General features: G+C 44.9%; 1 protein-coding gene across 3 annotated transcripts in view; it reads left to right on the top strand.

Moving 5' to 3' along the window:
• Nucleotides 1-18,915, top strand: part of TUB (TUB bipartite transcription factor) — a 536,930-nt gene that overhangs the window by 126,978 nt on the left and 391,037 nt on the right. The window contains exon 1 of one of the 3 annotated variants that reach the window (XM_086956015.1): nucleotides 2,106-2,848. The exons of 1 other annotated variant lie outside the window; for it this stretch is intronic. In XM_086956015.1, the coding sequence (XP_086812141.1) occupies nucleotides 2,811-2,848 (38 nt within the window). In that variant the 5' untranslated portion in view covers nucleotides 2,106-2,810. Of the gene's footprint in view, nucleotides 1-2,105; nucleotides 2,849-18,915 lie in introns of those variants that run through there. One more of the 3 variants, XM_086956016.1, reaches the window with a different exon arrangement.

The raw sequence follows: 18,915 nt of genomic DNA, 5'->3' as shown, positions 1-18,915 counted from the left end.
CTCAGGCGAGGCGTGATACACGCCGGCAGACCCCCGGTCTGGCATGGCCGGGAAGCGCTCGGGGCTGGCAAAGGCCTGGAGACGCCGGGGATAGAACCCGGCGCCTCCCCCACGGAAAGTATGCGCGCTACCACTGTACTACAGTAGCCAAGAGTACCAGGGAAACACGCCGCACCACCGCGTGCATCCACAGCCCTCGTCCACAGCTATTACAGCGCGAGCCCCAAGGGCCCACGCCAGGCGTTTCAAGGTAACCGGGGCCCCCGCATACACACAGGAAAACCCCCAGCGCCGGACCCAAAGCACACCCAGTGGCCAGGGTCCCATAGTAACGACCTGGGGAAAACACGGGAATGTAGCAACACCCCATCTCCCCGGCCGCCCCCCCCCCCCTGTAGACCCCTGGCACGCTACAGCAGCACCTAACCGGCCCCACAGGACCGGGGGAAGGAAGAGGGGGGGGGGATTTTTAAGGCATAAGGCACCAGAGACCGCTAGAGCAGGTCCACAACCCTAAAACCCCAGGGCCAGCTCACGCCGGCCCATCTTACCTGTACCGTGCTCTGGAGAGACTCGTGCAGAACAAAAAAAACAGGCTGATTGGTTGGGCCGGCCCGCCTCTTATAGAGGTCAGGTGGGACTGGTCGGCCATGTTGGGAGGGGGTGGGAGGTGGTTTCTTTTTGCTTTGGAGGGTTCTGTTGTGGAGCTAAAGCTCACTTTGTAACTCAGGGGGCGAGGAAGACTAACGAGGAGGTAATACAATTTAAGGCCCTCTGTGTCACCCACAAGATCATGACCTCAAAATCTCCACAAATACTTCAGTCAATTATTGTTCCTTATCATCCTAATAGAGCACTTCGATCTGGAAATAAACGCCTGGCAACCATTCTGAGAATCCGCAAAACCAGAAGTGGAGGACAGCGATTCTCTTATGTTGCCTCCAAAAGATGGAAAATTCTTCCGGATCAGATTCGTCTGTAAGAAAACCACCTGGTCTTTCGAAAGTGACTGAAAACACTGTTATTTCCATCCAGATAAAGTGTGTACCTACAGATCAGTTCATCAGCGCTGGGAGGCCTCATGGTAGCCATGCGCTTTACAAATACCTTTCCATTCCATTCCATAGCGCAAATGTTGACAGTACACCCTCAGGAAGCAGGGTAATTTAAAATGCCATGATAACTAGGGACCATAGTGTACAATGAGATGGAGGAAAGCCCTTCTGCAATTGCAGTTTGATGTGCATGATGTATCGAACCAACAGCACAGTGTTTTTGAGAGGTCCCTTAGAGGTGTTTCTAGACAATGTCTAAAAAACATTTTCAATGTTGTCCTACTAGCAATGAAATACGTGATGTTTAGAAAGTTATTATAAAGTGACTAGAATACAGTACACCTCGTTAAATTATAAATTAATTTTCCCATTCAGGCAGTGAGAGCATTGACCCTCTTTTCAACCAAAACATTTTTTGTATTCTAGTTTTGACTCTTTTGGTGGTGGAAGAAGCAAACTACACATTCCCGGAGCATTCTATATTAGGTTTATTATGTTTGGAGACTTTAGCCAGACTCTAAGACATCTGACACTTTTGGAATCTTCCTTTGTAATAAGTCCTTTCATTGTACATGGCTTGTGTAATACATTATATGATTGAGTGAATGCCTTTATAAAGTACCTTAACTGTCTAAAACATCGCTAGATGCTACGTATAAAGAGAGCGAGACATCCCAGTGAATTGATCAATTACGAGCCAAAATTACCGCCTCATAACGCACACGTATAAATCAGTACACTCGAATGTGTAGGTAGTAGCATAGTGTTTTAGGCTCCTGGAAGTGTGAGCAAAAATGGCAACCTTTCATTGAACGCTTGCTTTCAGAATCTGACATCCTCTTGCTACATGGACGATTTGGAAAGTCAATGTACAGCAAGCGAAACAATTCCTTTCCTTTTTTTAACTTCGTCCATTTGAAGTACCGCGCCCTCCTCGGTGCCTACACAGCGGCTCTCGGGAGACAGCGAGCGAATCCCGAACAGTGACTTGGCAGCAACTGACTCCCTCCCCTCATCCTCCTGCCGCTGCTTTTGGGAGGGGCACACTGCTCATTCCGTGACACGTTACACGGGCACCGCTGGCTTCATTCACCCGGTGACCCTTGCCGCCGGGGTTTCATTTGCCATGTGGAGAAGGACAGGCGGCGGCACGTTTGCTCTTTGAGGCGGTGTTTGTCGCCGTGTCTGTCCTGACAGCATCTGGCACGGGGCTGCTGGGTGGTAAAGGAGCTGCCTGTCTCCTGTCGTCTCGCTCCGAGACTGGTGCTCAGCGGCGCTCTCTTTTCTCCGCGCTGACAGCAGGGCTGTAGAGGTAGGCAGAGCGCCGTTTTGCCACTGCCGCCTCAGGGTCAGGAGCCCGTTATTTCTGCAGCCCCGCCGTGGAGTGGGACCGCGTGTTGCTGCTGCTGAAGCTGCTGCTTTGGAGGGAGGCTGGCTGGCGCTGATGGGGAGCGGAGCTCGGTGCGCGTCAGCCCAGCTCGGAGCTTTGTGCACCACAGGCTCGCCCTCCCCGGGATCCGCCCCCACAAAAGGGACACAATGAGGGAAGCCCTGTGAGCGGAGGACAGGCGCCAGCTCGGGGGACACCGGGCGTCAAACCGCCCCCTCGCCGAGGTTGAAGCCGCCCTCTCCCCTCCTCACCCCGGTCGGCTGGCCTGCCCGGAGGATGCTGCGGCTGCGTCCCAAAGGTGCGAGGGGGGCAGCGACGGCGTCTCATCTCCTGCTCAGGGGCCTGCCGCTGCCGGCGAGTGAGCGATGACTTCGAAGCACTACTCGGACTGGATCCCTTACAGGTGAGAGATGCGCGTCGGCCCTCCCCCACCGGCCCTGTCTCTGCCTACCCACACCCCCCTTTACTGATCCGCTACGTTCATCCATCGCCCCAGTTTCCCTCGCGTTTGAGAGGCAGGAGGTGCACACAACTCCACCTGGGGGCAAGCCAGGACCTATTTTGATCCCATGTAAAGAATCACGCTGAGGTTACACGCCAGGACTGGGGGTGGGGGATGAGCTGCATAGAACTCCTTCTGGGGCATGGCCCCCTAGAGTATTTCTGGGGAGTACACACAAGCACAGCGAAGGAGGGTAAACAACACTCACTCAGCCCTCGTGGGCGTCAGGCCACGGATTGCTCCCTACAGAGAATCTGAGGGGAGCCCTCTCCATAAGAGAGGCAAGCAAGAGCAGCACTCGCTCAGCCCCTCTGGGCAGGTGTCGAGGTTCAGCCTATGGGGGATACACACTGGGAGGGAAGGCTAAGACAAGCAGCGCCCACACAAACCCTCCAGGGAGCCAGGCACCAGATTCACCCCTATAAAATGTATTCGGTGGTACACACCAGGAAGGAGGGCGAGGGGGATGGGTGCACACTGAACTCCTTCCCAGGACTGGTCGGATCCCCGGTTCCTCTGCTGTAAACACCTGGAGACAGGTGGTGGAGCGAGAACACCGGGGAGAGGGTGAGGGTGGGCCAGAGGGATGCTGGAGGGGAGAGGAGAAGCTGCGATTGCCTTGACTCCGAACAGACGTGACCTCTTCCTAGTCAATAAAAGATGAGGATAAATATTATCAATTGTCATTTTTGAAACCGTGTCTGTTTCAATGTAAATGGAAAGAACCGGATAGAAGCAGCAACCAGGTCAGGTGGAGAGGCCCACCTTAAATTCCGTGACTCCACCTGCAGCTAAGTACTGGCGGCCCTTAAATTCTTGTGGGTGATGACGTTCTCGAAGTGTTCACACAAGTGAACTTAAAACCTCAAGGGGGATTCAGATGCACCTTACGTAGCCGAGCAATATAAACTGAATACAAATTCAAAATGCACAGCTAAAACATCACCTCCTAGGCGTGCCTTCACCTCCTGAGCTAAGAACCTTGTCTGCTTCATTTCCAATGTAACTATCTCTACATCGTGTGAAATAACCAATGTAACCCTGCCCCACCCTGAACTATTTTACCAACTTAGTCTCACAAAGCAAGGACTGGCACTTGGCTAATGCAATGCTTGGGGTTACTGTTTTTTGTTTACAGACTAGTTTGGTAACTAGCCTGTACCCTAGTTAACTGAACTTTTGTTCCATCCTTTGTGGATCCCAAATAAACTGTGTATTGCCACGACCTAGTGCCTCGACCACTCACGCAGTTCATCACGCTATGTTATCACCAGGTGAAATGCATCATGTGCTCATTTCTTAAGCACTTGAACTAACTCAAAACCTGTGGCCTAACCTTTTGAGCTTTCTCTTCGCATTTGCCAGAGACAACGGTGCTATCTTAACGAGAGCCGGCCGACGGTGGCATCACTTGGGCTGGAACAAAACATACCATGCCCCTCACCATCCTGTGAGCTGAACACCTGCTGGTTACAGGAGCTTCCCACCTAATAGCCTCAGGCTTCATCAGAGTATTAGCAGTACACAGGCTGAGATGCCCCACCAGTATTTCTTTGACCAACCAAACTATATGACCAGCACGAAGTAACTCAAGTGAGCTAACTCAATAGGCAGGGATTCACCCCAGCATAGCCTGACATGTGCCTTATCTGCACGAGAAAGATATGTGACTTGTGCTTTCCCTAACTGAACTATACCACTATCCACAATTTTAGCAAAAGTCCACCGTAACCAAGCCACCTAATCCATCTGAATAGCTAGTGTCTCCTGGCCCTCACCTATGTAAGTGCTTCTCTCAAATATGCCATATTACTTTACCATGCGACCTCCTAACTGACTTGTACAATCTGGAGAGAGGCACTCCCCCTCCGCCCCCACCCCCACCGCATTACTGTTTATAGACGATGCAATGCTGCTGATGCCAGTCAAATTACCCCTGGCGAAGGTCGTTTTGTACTTTGAAAACTTCAGCATACTGCATGAGTTCCTGTTACAGTAATCGGGGCAATATGTCTTACATGTATTCGTACACTATTGTTAGACAAAGGTTGAAGCTTTTAACGTTTTACAGGTTCAACTCTGCTTTGCACAAATTCTAAATTTCCATTGTGTTCTATCACATCCTTTGAACATTTTTGTACTTATGGCTGCTTTGGTGTAGCATGCTTCCATTCTGCATTTACATGGAGGGTCTTTTTTCAAGGTTTCATGTGGATATAGATGACTTAATTACTCACCATGGACTGCCCTGGAACGCGTGGCTCATTAATCAAATGATTGGCTGTGAAATTGGACTCTGAATGCATGCTGCTGTTTTTTCTTCCGATGCAACCCGCAATTTCAGAGAGCACAGCATCACGAAGGAAGGCTCTCGGTGTTTGAACCGCTATCATAAAGAACATGCCTTGTGGTCCGTGCCTTAAAAGACTTGCTTCAGATCCTGCTGCTGCTGCCATGGTGAGCTGGGATCGCCATGGCAGCAAGGGGATGCCGCTGCTGCTATTGGCTCTCGGTTGCTATAAGTTACTGAGGCTCCTTGTCGGCTAGTTTGAAGCGTGCGCAAGTCAAATGTCAAGGCACTCACCCTGCACTCTGGCTGCTCGCTCTCACGCCTTGATGTGTCTTAAGATTAAAGACATTTCATATAAACAGAAAACGTAGGAAGTGGTACACACGAGATGCTCTTTGTGTGTGTGTTTGTTACGCTGTATTGCATTATGTTATGTTAGAGCACATCCAACCATCGCTTTCAGCGACCCTGTTATTATCCACAGGGTCTCAGGGTTGCTGCTGCAGACTGGAGCTTGAGGGAGCTTTTGATGGTGTTTTACTGGTGCTGTGCCCTTTTGGTGTTATTTGTTCGGTGGCTATACGTTTTTCAGTGAGACGTCAGTGTTTGACTCGATGCTTAATAAGTAAGAGTCGAAGACAATGCTAATTGCTTGCCCATCTGGTCGATAGATACGTCCATTGCCAGGCATATAAAGTTGTATGTGATCTGTTTGTCGGCGGTGACTGCTTGCTGTTGGGTACTGTGATAGCTTACTGTAAGGTTTATCTGTGAAACATCTGTGCGCTCTATGTGTCTGAATACTAGACATACTACCAAAGTTACCCAGCCTTGTAAGAAGCATAAACAACCGCCATTCAGGGTGCCCTGTTCACAAAGGTAAATCGAACAATTGATGGACAGAATGCAGAACAATGTCATACATTCACCCCAGTACAGAGATCTGGGCCTTAATCCATCGTTTTTTGCTCACTATGCCATTCCAGTTTGGACCGAGCCATATGCAAATCAGTCTTGACCCTGCGCCCCAATGGGAACAGTCCAGCCCAAACTGCCAGGCCAGGTCCTCCCTGGACTGGAAACAAGCATCCTAGGACCGGTTTCGGGCTTTCAGCCCTTGTCAGCCAGGATAGCTTGACTCCAGTGGCATGGAGCGCATGGGACCCACGTCTGGGCATACCCGTTCCACTCGGGTGACAAATGCAAAAAGAACAATTGATGGACAGAATGCAGAAAAATGCCATACATTCACCCCAGTACAGAGATCTGGGCCTAAATCCATCATTTTTTTGCTCACCATGCCATTCCAGTTTGGACCCAGCCATATGCAAGTCAGTCTTGACCCTGCGCCCAAATGGGAACTGTTCAGCCCGAACTGCCAGGCCAACCTGGGGTGGCGTAGTGGCAATAGAACAATGGATTTAACCCAGATCTTTTGGCTGGGGGAGAATGTTTCCATTGTCAGCATTCCATCCATCATTTGTTTGCTGTAACACTTTTCTCCCTAAGTGGGATGGGTATGCCCAGACGTAGGTCCGTTGCTCACTGTGCCACTGGATTCAAGGAAGCCTGGCTGAAGAAGGGTGACATACCCTGAAACCGGTCCCAAGATGCTTGTTTCCGGTCCAGGGAGGACCTGGCCTGGCAGTTCGGTCTGGACTGTTCCCATGGGGCACAGGGTCAAGACCGATTTGTATATAGCTGAGTCCAAACTGGGGTGGTGTAGTGGGCAAAAGAACAATGGATTTAACCCAGATCTTTTGAGTTGGGGAGAATTTTTGCATTGTCAGTATTCCGTCCATCATTTGTTTGCTGTAACACTGTTCACAAAGATGTCATGCTCTATGTGGAAATACAGTGATACTTGGATATCAGTCACAGTGTATGACCAACAGGCAACTGGTTAAGCGGACTGCACTCATATTTTCGTGGTGCACTTTTCTACTAAGAAGATTGAAGCTCAGAGGTGTTAGGCCATTGGATTGTCCAGTGGATCTCTGGGTTCAAAACATGGCTTTACCTCTAAGTGCCCTTTGAATTGGCCAAATCACATTTTCATCTTATGTCTCATTTCTTTGACGTGGAGGGTCAGCAGCCCTTCTAAGATGTCATGGAATGCAGTGTATAAAACATAACTAGGAGTAACATATGATACTTGTGGACAAGATGGACTCTGTGGTCTCAGGATTGTGCAGTAATTACACATCCTCTAATTACAACATGCCTCAGAAAAGTGATTACTGCATCGAATTCGACCTTAAGGTAGAATGAGGACCAGGATAGTTAGCATTGATATGATTTTTCTTGTAGGATTTTGGGTAAGTGCTGCTTAATTTGGCATATTTTGATAGCTGTTAAGGGAATTGCTGGGAAAACACATATTTCAGCTGGTGTGAAAATATTTGTAGAATTCCTCTTAATTTGAAGCCACTTTGAAGACTTGTATTTAATAGTTCACATCATGTTATGTTATTGTCCTTAGCATGGTGCTCATTCTTCTCCTAGTCTTGCCCCATGGTGCCAGTCATCTTACTAAAGGAAAGTCCCTATTACCAAAATAACAAAGGCAAACTTACTCCCCTAATGTACTACTTTGACGACAATGAGTGGAAGGATGACCTAGATCAGGACAAAGACGCCAGCTAAAATTCCACATACCATGGTTGAATGTCTACGGCAGCAACTTGGCACAGTAGGCAAAAAAAAACAATGCAGTGGAAGGATTGCATAATGCCTTCTAATCCACATTAGGCAGAGCTCATCCTACACTATTCACATTCAGTGGTGGGAAAACAAGAACAGTTTCAGAAAATTTGGAAACCATGTTTGAATGTGTTGTACACAGAAATCAAAGAAATTACTAGTCCCATTTGAAAGTACTAAGACTTACTGACCCAGTACAGGCTGAAATATAGGACTGGCAGGTCGTTCCATTTCATGAGAAACCGGACAAGCAGAATTGGAAGCAATACACTTGTATCCCCTGCAGTAGAGTTAGCTATGATCGAAGAGGATATTTGCGACAAGCGGAGGGACTGAGGGTTGGAGGGGGAGCTGTTTTGCAAATGTAGGTTATGTTTATAACCCTATACTAGGTATGATATTGCTGTACATGTGCATTCACCTTTAATTGACCCATCTATGGGTAATTTGTTTTTATTCGTTGAAACATCAATAAAAAGATGTGAAACATAAAATTATTTCCAAAATAGTAAATTAAATATGACTTGACCATTGAGATTTAAAATTACTATTTAAATGTAGCCTAATGTTTTCCTACAAAAGGCCCCAGACTTGCCAAAGTAAAAATAGATTTCTAGGATATTTCACTGTAAGGACATGTCCATCATTAATTTTTACATGTCCTGCTTTCAAATATCATGCACCTTGTCTTCATGGGCTTTCAGGTCTACTTAGAGGGTGCCTTATTCCTATTTAAAAGGAAGGTTTAGGCTTGTCAAAAGGGGTTTGTTTTACAGGTTGAATTTGCAGTTTAAAACTGTTACAGGCAAGTTACCTGTGTGCAGCTATCAGGCTGCGCACAACAGTACTCTTACATGCTCATGTGTAACCAGCCCAGTGCCCCTTGCCCTAACTGTGCTGCAGAGGCCTTATCTTAAACGGTGGACACTTGCTGTAAGCACACTCAGTCCAATTTATCATGACATTACTGTGAGTGAGATTAAGATAGTGAGACTCAGCCACAGTAAAGGTCCAAAAACTGGGTGATCAATAGCTAAAAAACAAATCCTGGCAAACAAAATGGGCGGAACCCATTTGAAAGAAGTAGGCATGAACTCATCTGTGGATTCAACTGAGTTTCCTTCAAAGTTTTTCTCTGTTGAGACTGAATAAGTCCTTCCCTAAGCTTTTGCAGTTGTTTTAGCCTAAGCATGTACTGACTCTTATGTTTCTTACCTAGGAATTTTCCCCGTTCACTTTGAAAGAAAGAAAGGGTGGATAATAGCCGACTGACTTTTATCCTGATGTAGCTGTACCAACAACACCCTGAAATCCTGAGCCCCATGTTCGAATCAGATGATGTTGATGATACTGACAGGGATTGGGCCAGAAAATGAGAGAAAAAGGAGGCATATGATAAAGTTAGGATGGGAGAAGAGAAGGGAGGCTGCTTAGGGATAGAATTGGCATTCTGCACCTCCTTTGAATATTGCAGTCCCCTCAGTATCATATTCCTCAACCGAGGAAATTGATGAAATACTCGCTCGACCTCAACTGTTACTGGATAAGGACCTCTCTCAGACTTTGGCAAATAATACTGAATGGGATGAACTAACTGAACTCAAAAAAGAACAAGTAAGGACAGCGGTCCACGGGATAATAATGACCGAGTACTTGAGGGTTAACGCAGCACCCAAAGGACTTTGGGTAACCAACGCTCCACGTATTTTCCTCAAGAACCTAGCCTTTCGTAAAGACTGGTCAGCTATTTCTTGGAAATGTACCTGTGATTATTTAGTACTGATAATAAAAACAGCCACAAAAATCACTGATGAACTAACAATCAAAATACAAGTCATAGAGACCAAACTGAATAACATGGTACACATAACGGTATACAAAGACCGATTAGAAGAAATCAACAAAGAAATGAAGCAGACCCAGGAATACCTTACACAACAGAAGCTACAAAAATTGGGAAGAGAACTAAAGAAATTTTCCTTGGAGAAAATCCACCCATACAGTAGCAAGGATTTCGATCCCAATGAGAATATATCCAATAATGGCTCCAACAGTGGCTCTTCCACCGACGGGTCAGATTGGAGCGGAGATGAGTCTTCCACGAACTACAGAGGAAGGAACCGCAACAGGAGAGGCAATAGACGAGGACGCAACCAGTGGCGGATACCTCAATACCCAATGTATCACCAAATGATCCCCTTTCTGCCTTTCAATCCTCACTTTCAGGGGTGGGTGGACCCTTATTTCCAGGGCCCAACCCCAATGAATCATGCAATGCAACAACAGAATTTCCAACAAGGGCGTTCTTTTTTAGGGAGAGGCCAGAACAGCCGAGGACCACGACAAAGAGGAGTAACCTAGCAGGAGCAACCGCGACAAGTACAAACCAGGAGTGTAACCAAAGGAAGAGCGGGAACGAGCACAACAACCTCATAGTGAATCTGTCAGACAAAGTCCTGACAAAAGATCAAGAAAATGTAGTCAACAAAGGACTTGGTTATGTGCCAACACCAAACCTAGATGTTTTCAAAATGAAGTGTGAAGCAGCTGAATTCTGCCGAAAACTAAAACTCAAATCCTTTTTTGAAAATCAACCTCCCTACACATCAGATGGAGATACTACCCTTCGCAAAAAATCCACTTTCTGTCCTCTGAACTCACAAGTACCCATCGAAATAATAACTTTCGAACAAGCATTGATGAAGGACATAGATAATTTGCAAGAGACCATCAAAAGACCTTTTCAAAACCTATCAAGGGTAGAACAACAGGCCCTGAAAGAACTAAAAGAGGATAAAGACATAATCATAAAACAAGCGGACAAAGGGGGAGGGATTGTACTCCTCACAAAAAGAAGGGTACAACCAACAATGCCTGGACCTTCTATCTGATCAAAAATTTTACCGCAAGATAGACACTGATCCTACATCAAGACTACAAATGACGATAAAATTGATGACTGAGGAAGCAGAATTAAACAACTGGATTTCTAAAAAAGAAGCAGAATTCTTGGAAACAACTAACCCTCGAATTCCGTATTTTTATTCCTTACCAAAGACGCATAAGGAACGCACTCCACCACCAGGAAGACCCATAGTGTCTGGAATTGGTTCAGCACTAGAACCACTGTCTCAATTCGCGGACCAATATTTAAAACCAATCGTCCAGAGAACACCAACCTACCTACAAGACACCCGGGATCTACTCAATCTCTTAAAGACTCTCAACTATTCAGAAGAAACTATGCTGTTAGTTGGATTAGACGTTGAGAGCCTCTATACGAGCTTACCTCAACAACAGACTCTAGAGATGTTAGAAACAACTCTCTTTGAATTGGACTGGGATTACAAAACTCCAAGACACTTCGTGTTAGAATGCTGCAAGATGGCACTTACAGAAAACTACTTCCTGTATAATGACACCATGTATTTGCAATGCCATGGCACGTCTATGGGCAGCTCTTTTGCGCCTAGCGTAACCGGGCTGTATGTGAGTAGCTTCGAGGCACAGTATATCAACAACCCGACAAATCCCTTCCAAAAACAAATCCTGTTTTGGCGTCGTTATATAGACGACGTCATACTGATTTGGGAGGGAGATATGGAGAGTTTGAAAAACTTTCACAATTGGATAAACACATGTGATGAGTGGCTGAAGTTTACGTACACAGCCAATAAAAAACATCTAGATTTTCTGGATATTACCATTTACGCAGAAGGGTCCTCTCTACAAACAAAAACTTACCACAAACCAACATCCAAAAACAGTTTACTCTACTTCTCAAGCTATCACCCGAGACCACTTAGGGAAAATCTCCCCTATAGCCAATTCCTGAGGTTACGCAGGAATTGCAGTGAGACCACAGAATACAAAAAACAAGCGAATGAACTCAGTGAAAAACTTAGAGACAGGAATTACCCATCAAGAATTATTGAAAAATGCAAGAAGAGAGCACGCAATCAAAACAGAGACGGACTCCTAGAACCTGCCATACATGAACCAGACACAGATACTTTGACATGTGTAACTACGTATGGTCCTGGAAGCAACAATTTAAAAAAAAGTGTGAACAAAAACTGGAGAATTTTGACATCTGCGAATATCAAATGGCCCAAACCCAGGTTTGCAAATAAAAGGACCAAAAACTTAAAAGATATACTTGTACATACCAGGCCCCAACCGAAAAAACAAACAGCAATAATGATGTCACCTTGGAATACCAACCCAGTCATTGGTCATTATCCCTGTGGTTCCTGCTCAGTCTGCCACCTAACGAAGGTAACAAAGGAGATTCAACTATTACCAAATCTGAAATGGCAACTACGGAATCACACTAACTGTAATACAAGCCATGTGATCTATATGATCACATGCCCCTGCGACAAACGTTACATAGGCATGACGTGTAGGAAAGTGAAGCTTCGCCTATGTGAACACAAAAGCAACATTAAATGTAAAAAAGCAACAACCAAAATGTCAACACATTTTTTGGAGGCGAGACACACAGTAAATGACCTAACCTGGGTTGTCTTGGAAACCCTGTCCCAAAAAGACCACAATGCAGAAAACATTCTCTTCGAGAAAGAGCAAAGATGGGTGCACAGATTGGGCACAGATCGTGAAGGACTAAATGATAGCATCCCATGGGGGAGTATCTATAAGTGAAAGGGAACTACTGATACATTCAATAACAACTGACTTCAGAAATCATGGCATTTTCTAAAATAACAACCCTTTAAATAATCGTAAAAAGTGCGATTTATCAATTCATAAGGATTACCAACTAATAAATTTTTTTAAAAAAATATCTCGGAACTGACACCTTATCACAAAAAAAGACTCAGCGTAGTCTTTTGACCATGTTTACCCTTCCACACGAACCTCCAATACTAAAACACTGAACCCGGAAGTAGAACGAGTTCCGGGACTGAAGTGGCAGAGTCAGCACAAGACGAGTGACGAGGTGGCCGAAGGTAGCAGAGAGAACGACCGCTACTAAACCGTAATGTATCACTCTGACAACAAGACGTACTAAGATCTATTTTGTTATATTAGGCCCCGCTGACCCACACAGATTCCGATGAGGTCAGAATAGACCAATAATAAGGTATGTGAATGATGAGAGCACGCGTCGCACTAGCGCGCATTATCACGCACTTGAATACCATGAAGTTGGTTTACTATACGCATGCCCTCGCAAACAAAAGAAAGCATCAGAAAAAAAGCACGACGCAGCTAATTGCATGCTGGAATGACACTTGATAGGGTGTTATTTATATTTGCCATGTGAACCATTTCCCTGAATATATGGTGGATGTATGAATTATGAAACAAGGAGGTACATGAAATACGCCTTCAAGACTAAAAATGAATGAGTGAATGACTGATGAGAACCAATGAATGTGCCCATAAAAGAGAAATGATATACGCTTTTTACTTAACATCGATACAGTCAATATCCATGCATAAACCCGACTGTTGATCAATATTCAGTTTGCCTAAGCCACCGAGAGAGTTGACCTGACCCATTATACAGGGGTTGGAGAGCCAGTACGAAATCGATCATACCCTACCACACTGGATAGTGTATGTCACCGTACATAATGTTGCAGTTTTCCCATATCCCTTCCCTTTGTTTTGTTTTATTTTAGTTATTACTTTCTATACATCCTTCTCTCATAGGTACCAATAAAGGACCTTATCAGAACAACAATAAATGATGTTCTGAAACAAGATACACCAAGTAATTCTTAGGAGTATCCTTCACCTTTTTCACCTCACCCTGGTCCTGAAGAAAGCCCACCCGACCTTTAGGCGAACAAGGGCTGAAACATGTCGACCTTTTTCACAATTGTTGCGTGATAGAGCCATAACAAGCTCCTCAATCACCTACATCAGTTTTATTGTCTCAAAAGACCCCGGAACGAATAAAAAGTTATATCCGGAACCAAGAGACTTTTAAATTCACCTCACTACCTCACGAGCACCATTTCTGGTCACTACTGTTATAACAAAGGGTATTACCTCCTGGTGGAGGTTGCAAAACCACTAAACCCCATGATTTTGCGAAAACGTGTGTAAGAAGCGGAGAACGTAAATATACCGCTCAGAGACAACCACCAAACAACACGTTAATGAGGGTTTTTTTATTGGGACTAGAACCGAGACTGCATACCCAATGTTGTGCAGGACAAGTGATCCTCTAATGTAGGACAAGTGATCCTTCCGCTTTTGATTAGTTGATGTTTATTCAAGGGAATTGAACGGATCACGAATTCCTTCCTCCCTCACCATTGATCGAGAATAGTATTCTGTGTAGCATTGTCAGAATTACCCTCACATTTCTGTTTTCTCGTTAAACTAATTTTCCTTAGTGCAACAAAAGGAACCTCCAGTGTATTCTTATTATGCCCAGGCCATCATCTGCCAGCATGCTCTGTTCTCCCATCACAGTTAAAATTCACTTCAACCATGAAAGCATTGCCTTTTGTGACTTTCAAGACCACCATTTTGCATGTCACTGACCACATTCGTAAACCCATCCATATCATCTGCTCTAACATTATTTATATGGTATGTTACAATCCTTTTGCTTAGTGGGGCATTCACTATTTACATGCCCTTGGAGTGGTCGCGTGACTCTTTTTTATGTGTTTTCAAATGTCAATATCTGTGTGAAGGAGCTGGTATCACAATCTCCTAATAAATAATTTTCTGGTCATTTCAACATAATTTTTAACAAAGTAAACTTTAAAAAATGTTTTTTTGCTAAAACAGATAGGCTACGCTATATAAGAAACTAGAACATTGATTTTGAATAATAGCCCTGACCATCATGTTCCATGAATTTTTACGTTGAGCATTCGAGACCTCATGTATATACTTTAGTATCTACTTATTATATACTTATATGTGTATGTACTTTGTGGGCTCTGGAGATCAGCCCTAGGACTTGTCTGCTTCTGCTTAGGAACTTTTTTTCCATTCAACTGCTTCTATTTAACTGTCTTAATAGAAAACGACCAGCAGAGCTCAGTAAAATACCAGAATTGCTTTCTGCTTAGAGACTTTATTTTTTTTAATTTTTCTGGCAACTGCCTCTATTTAACTTCCTTGATAGAAAACAACCAACAGAGTTCAGTAAAATACCAGAACCACTTTAGCATTTTTTAGATTCCAGTCCCTAAAAATTGTCTTCCACGAGCACTCGTAGACAATAATATTTTTTCAAATCTTGTAATTATTCAGTGATACGACCACCGAAGGCCCTGATTTTATATTCAAAACAGAGCTTTGGACTATACCATTTCCCGATGAAAGGCAATATTTCTCGCATTTTGATGCTTACTTTCCCTCCATGTTAAAGAACAGTAGATGTTTTAGCACCCAGCTTAATGTGCTGCATAGCTAAATACATATAAGGTCCCAAAGGCGAGACCGATTGCATTGCAAATGCTTGTTGCATCTGGTGTAAGCCAAGACCTTTTGACTCTACTAAAATGCTATGTTTAATATACCTACTTAAAGAGGCTTTCATCAGTCATTGTGTGTCACTCACAGTTTGCTTCTGCCACTACAGCATACAGCATGGGGCAGTGGGTCAGCTTACTTCACTCACTTTTTTTTTTCTTTAGATAAATCCCCTAATAGTCGTTCCCTAGCTCTCTCTAAAACTAGGACCTTTCTGCTTAGCTCAATGAAGCAACAGTGGTATGTAGCTATCTGGAGAGTAAGGTCAGGACAGCAACAGGGTATATCCTTTCGGAATTACAAATACCACCATCAGTCTAGAATAGACTACATATTAATCAGTCAGAGATTGGTAGATTCCGTTAAGAGTATTATCTACCTCCCTTTACACCTATCCGACCACTCAGCGGTCTTTATGGAACTTGTGGGGCCTACTAAGATTTCCCCCAGGAGTTGGTCATTTGATCGCTCTTTACTCTCACACCTAGATGATTTTTTGTTTCTCAAAACTGAAGCCCATAACTTTATGAGAGTTAATATTGGTTTGGCGGCCTCTGGAGTTGTTTGGGACTCCTTCAAGGCTTTTTTGAGGGGTCTTATGACTGGTAAGGTGTCATATCATAGGAAACAGTATAAGGAGGAAGTTGTTTCTATTGAAGCAAATATAGCAAAAATACAACTCGATATAGACGCCAATATTTCCTCTCCTGACTCCGTGTTAAACCCGCTTTATAACCAACTACTAGCTTTGAAAGGTCAATTGGGCTCGGTGTTGAACCAAAGAATCCAGCAGAAATGGGAGGCTAGTAAGATAGCCCATTTTCAGTATGGCGAAGGAGCAGTAAAGCTATTGGCTTGGAAGACCAAAACAGATCAGGTCCGTAGTAATATAGACTCAATTACTGTTAACAACACTACAAATTCCTCAGATGAAAATATTAGACAGGCTTTTAGAGAGTTCTTTCAAACAATTTACCATGAGGATAATAAAATCGATCCAGAGCTCATTGAGGGTTGGTTGAGTGGAATCTCACTTCTGGCACTCTCTGCCGAGCAGCGATTATTTTTGGATAGTGATATCTCAGAGGAAGAGGCCAGGATAGCCATCCAAAATGGTAAGAAAGGGAAGGCTGCAGGACCCGATGGGCTCCCAGCCGAAATTTATAGAGCCTTGGAACAAGAAATAGTGTCCTTTCTTACCATCTTGTTCGATCAAATCCTACTGGGCGGTCAGCGTCCCCCTGCATCCTGGGACATTGCCTCAATTACCCTGATCTTGAGACCGGGGAAGCCAGCTGCTAATCTTTGCTACAGTTCTCGCAAAGAGGCTGGCTTTGGTGGCCCCTGATGTCCTACATCACGACCAGAAGGGGTTCGTAAAGGGGCATCAATTATACAAGCTGACATACTAGCTGATAGGGGTCATCGACTTGGCATTGGCCGAGGCCCTCCCTTTTGCTGCTCTCACGTTGGATGCAACAAATGCCTTCGACGAGGTGAACTGGTTATACCTGTCGGGGGCCTTGGCCAAGTTTAACATAGGTGGGGGCTTCCGTCGGGCTGTCAGTCTTCTAAATCAGAGCCCCACTGCTCGCGTTCTGGTTAATGGAGACCTATCGGACCCCTTTAACATCTCAAGGGGGACGCGGCAGGGCTGCCCACTCTCCCCTCTCCTATTCGATCTATATATTGAACCCTTTGCTCAACAATTGAGGGAGGATATTACCATCAAACCTTTTCTCTATAGGGGATGGGAGAGGAAAGTGGCCCTGTACGCGGACAATGTCCTCATCTTTTCATCTGAGTTCCATACTGCACTTACTGCAGTTTTAAAAGCTGCTTTGGAATTTGGGGGAGCCTCTGGGTACAAGATTAATGCCGCAAAAACCGAGATGATTGTCTGGAACGATGATGAGAGTGACACTAGTATACAGTCTGGGTCTAGTATGCGTTATCTGGGTCTTAGTATTGTGCAAGACATTAATCAAATTGCTACAACAAATTTTTCTGCTGTTGCAAAAGATTGTCGCAAACTTATGCAAGCATGGGCTCAACTTCCATTATCTTTAATAGGGAGAGTTAATTTGATTAAAATGTCGATTTTACCTAAAGTTTCTTTTTTATTTAATATCATCCCGTTATATTGTGATCCATCTTTGTTAGTAAAATTACAGGCGGAAATTATATCCTTTATTTGGGACAAGCATCTTCCAAGGATTGCTTGGAAGAAACTTAGGCGACGCAGGGAGAAGGGTGGGTTGGCAGCTCCAGACCTGCAAATGTATGCATGGGCGTTCCAGTTGTCCCATGCCCGAATGCTGTTAAAGATGCCTTCTGATTTTGGGGTTGGGACCTTGTATTCAGCTCTGCTTAAAGGGGAAGGAGTTAGTCAGTCAGGCTTCTTGTTTAAATTCGGGAATCCCAAGTTTTTTAAGAAGATTAAATTGAAGGTCTTCCAGGGGATGGCCGGTCGGAACTAATGAAAGCTATAAAGTTGGGGTACTTTGGCAGTAGGACACCTCTTTGGGGCCTTCCCGAAAGCCCCGTATGGTTGGGAGATAGTTTGGCTGTTCCGTTAAAAGAAGCAAGCCTGGAAGTTTGGGGTGACCTTTTTTTGGAAGGTGACTTGCTCTCTTGGGATTATTTTAAGAATAAAATTGGCCCGAATTTTGCCAGGTTTAAATACATGCAAATTGCTAGCTGGACCCATTCATATATCTCCTTACCCTCTCGAGGGAACAAGTTCCCACTTGGCGGTCACAGTCAGCTAATATCCCGCCTAGTAGATAATCCACCTGCCAAGAAAGAGATTTTCCTATGGTATAATCTCATCCTGGAAGAAGCGGATGGCGAGTTTCGGCTACCAGACTTGTTGTGGGGTTCCCTCTTTGTTAGTCGCAATGTGCAAGACCTTTGGACCTCTTCATGTAAGCTTTTATGGGACATCGTTAAGCCTACATGGTTACGTAGGAACCATCTTTATACCCCGCACAGAGTGTATTATTCCCTCCTAGACTCAAAATTCTCTGAAGGGAAGTCAGTAGCTTGTGCTAAGTGTGGTCTGGTAGCTGCCTCGGATGCCCATATGTTCTTTGAATGTCTTCGCCTGGCTCCATTTTGGGATGCGATTAGTAACACTCTCTCTGCATCATTGGGCTTTCAGGTAGTCCTCGAGTTCCCTCTTGTGACCTTTGGGATCTTGGATGGAGTCCAGAGCCCGGCAAAAAGTCTGTTGTTTTATTCTATCTTACTGGCCAGAAGGGAGATCTGCAAAAAATGGAAAGATCCTTTATCTCCTTCTCTTAATGATTAGTATGCTTCAGTCTTGCAGGTCTCCAGACTAGATCTGGCTAGGGCCGGCAGTCAAAGTAAAAGGGCATTCTGGCATCTTCTGATCTGGGAGCACTGAGATATCCGGGGGCTTTTTTTTTTTTCCCGGGTTGGGTGATTACGCTACTGTGGTTTACGCTACTTGTAGAGCCCCTCTCCAGTCGTAAGCCTGGTT

This window comes from Lissotriton vulgaris, chromosome 2_1 (assembly GCF_964263255.1).
Source record: "Lissotriton vulgaris chromosome 2_1, aLisVul1.2, whole genome shotgun sequence".
NCBI classification, from domain to species: Eukaryota; Metazoa; Chordata; class Amphibia; order Caudata; family Salamandridae; genus Lissotriton; species Lissotriton vulgaris.
Note: the sequence above shows the minus strand (reverse complement) of the source record. Positions and strands in the feature narration are given on the sequence as shown.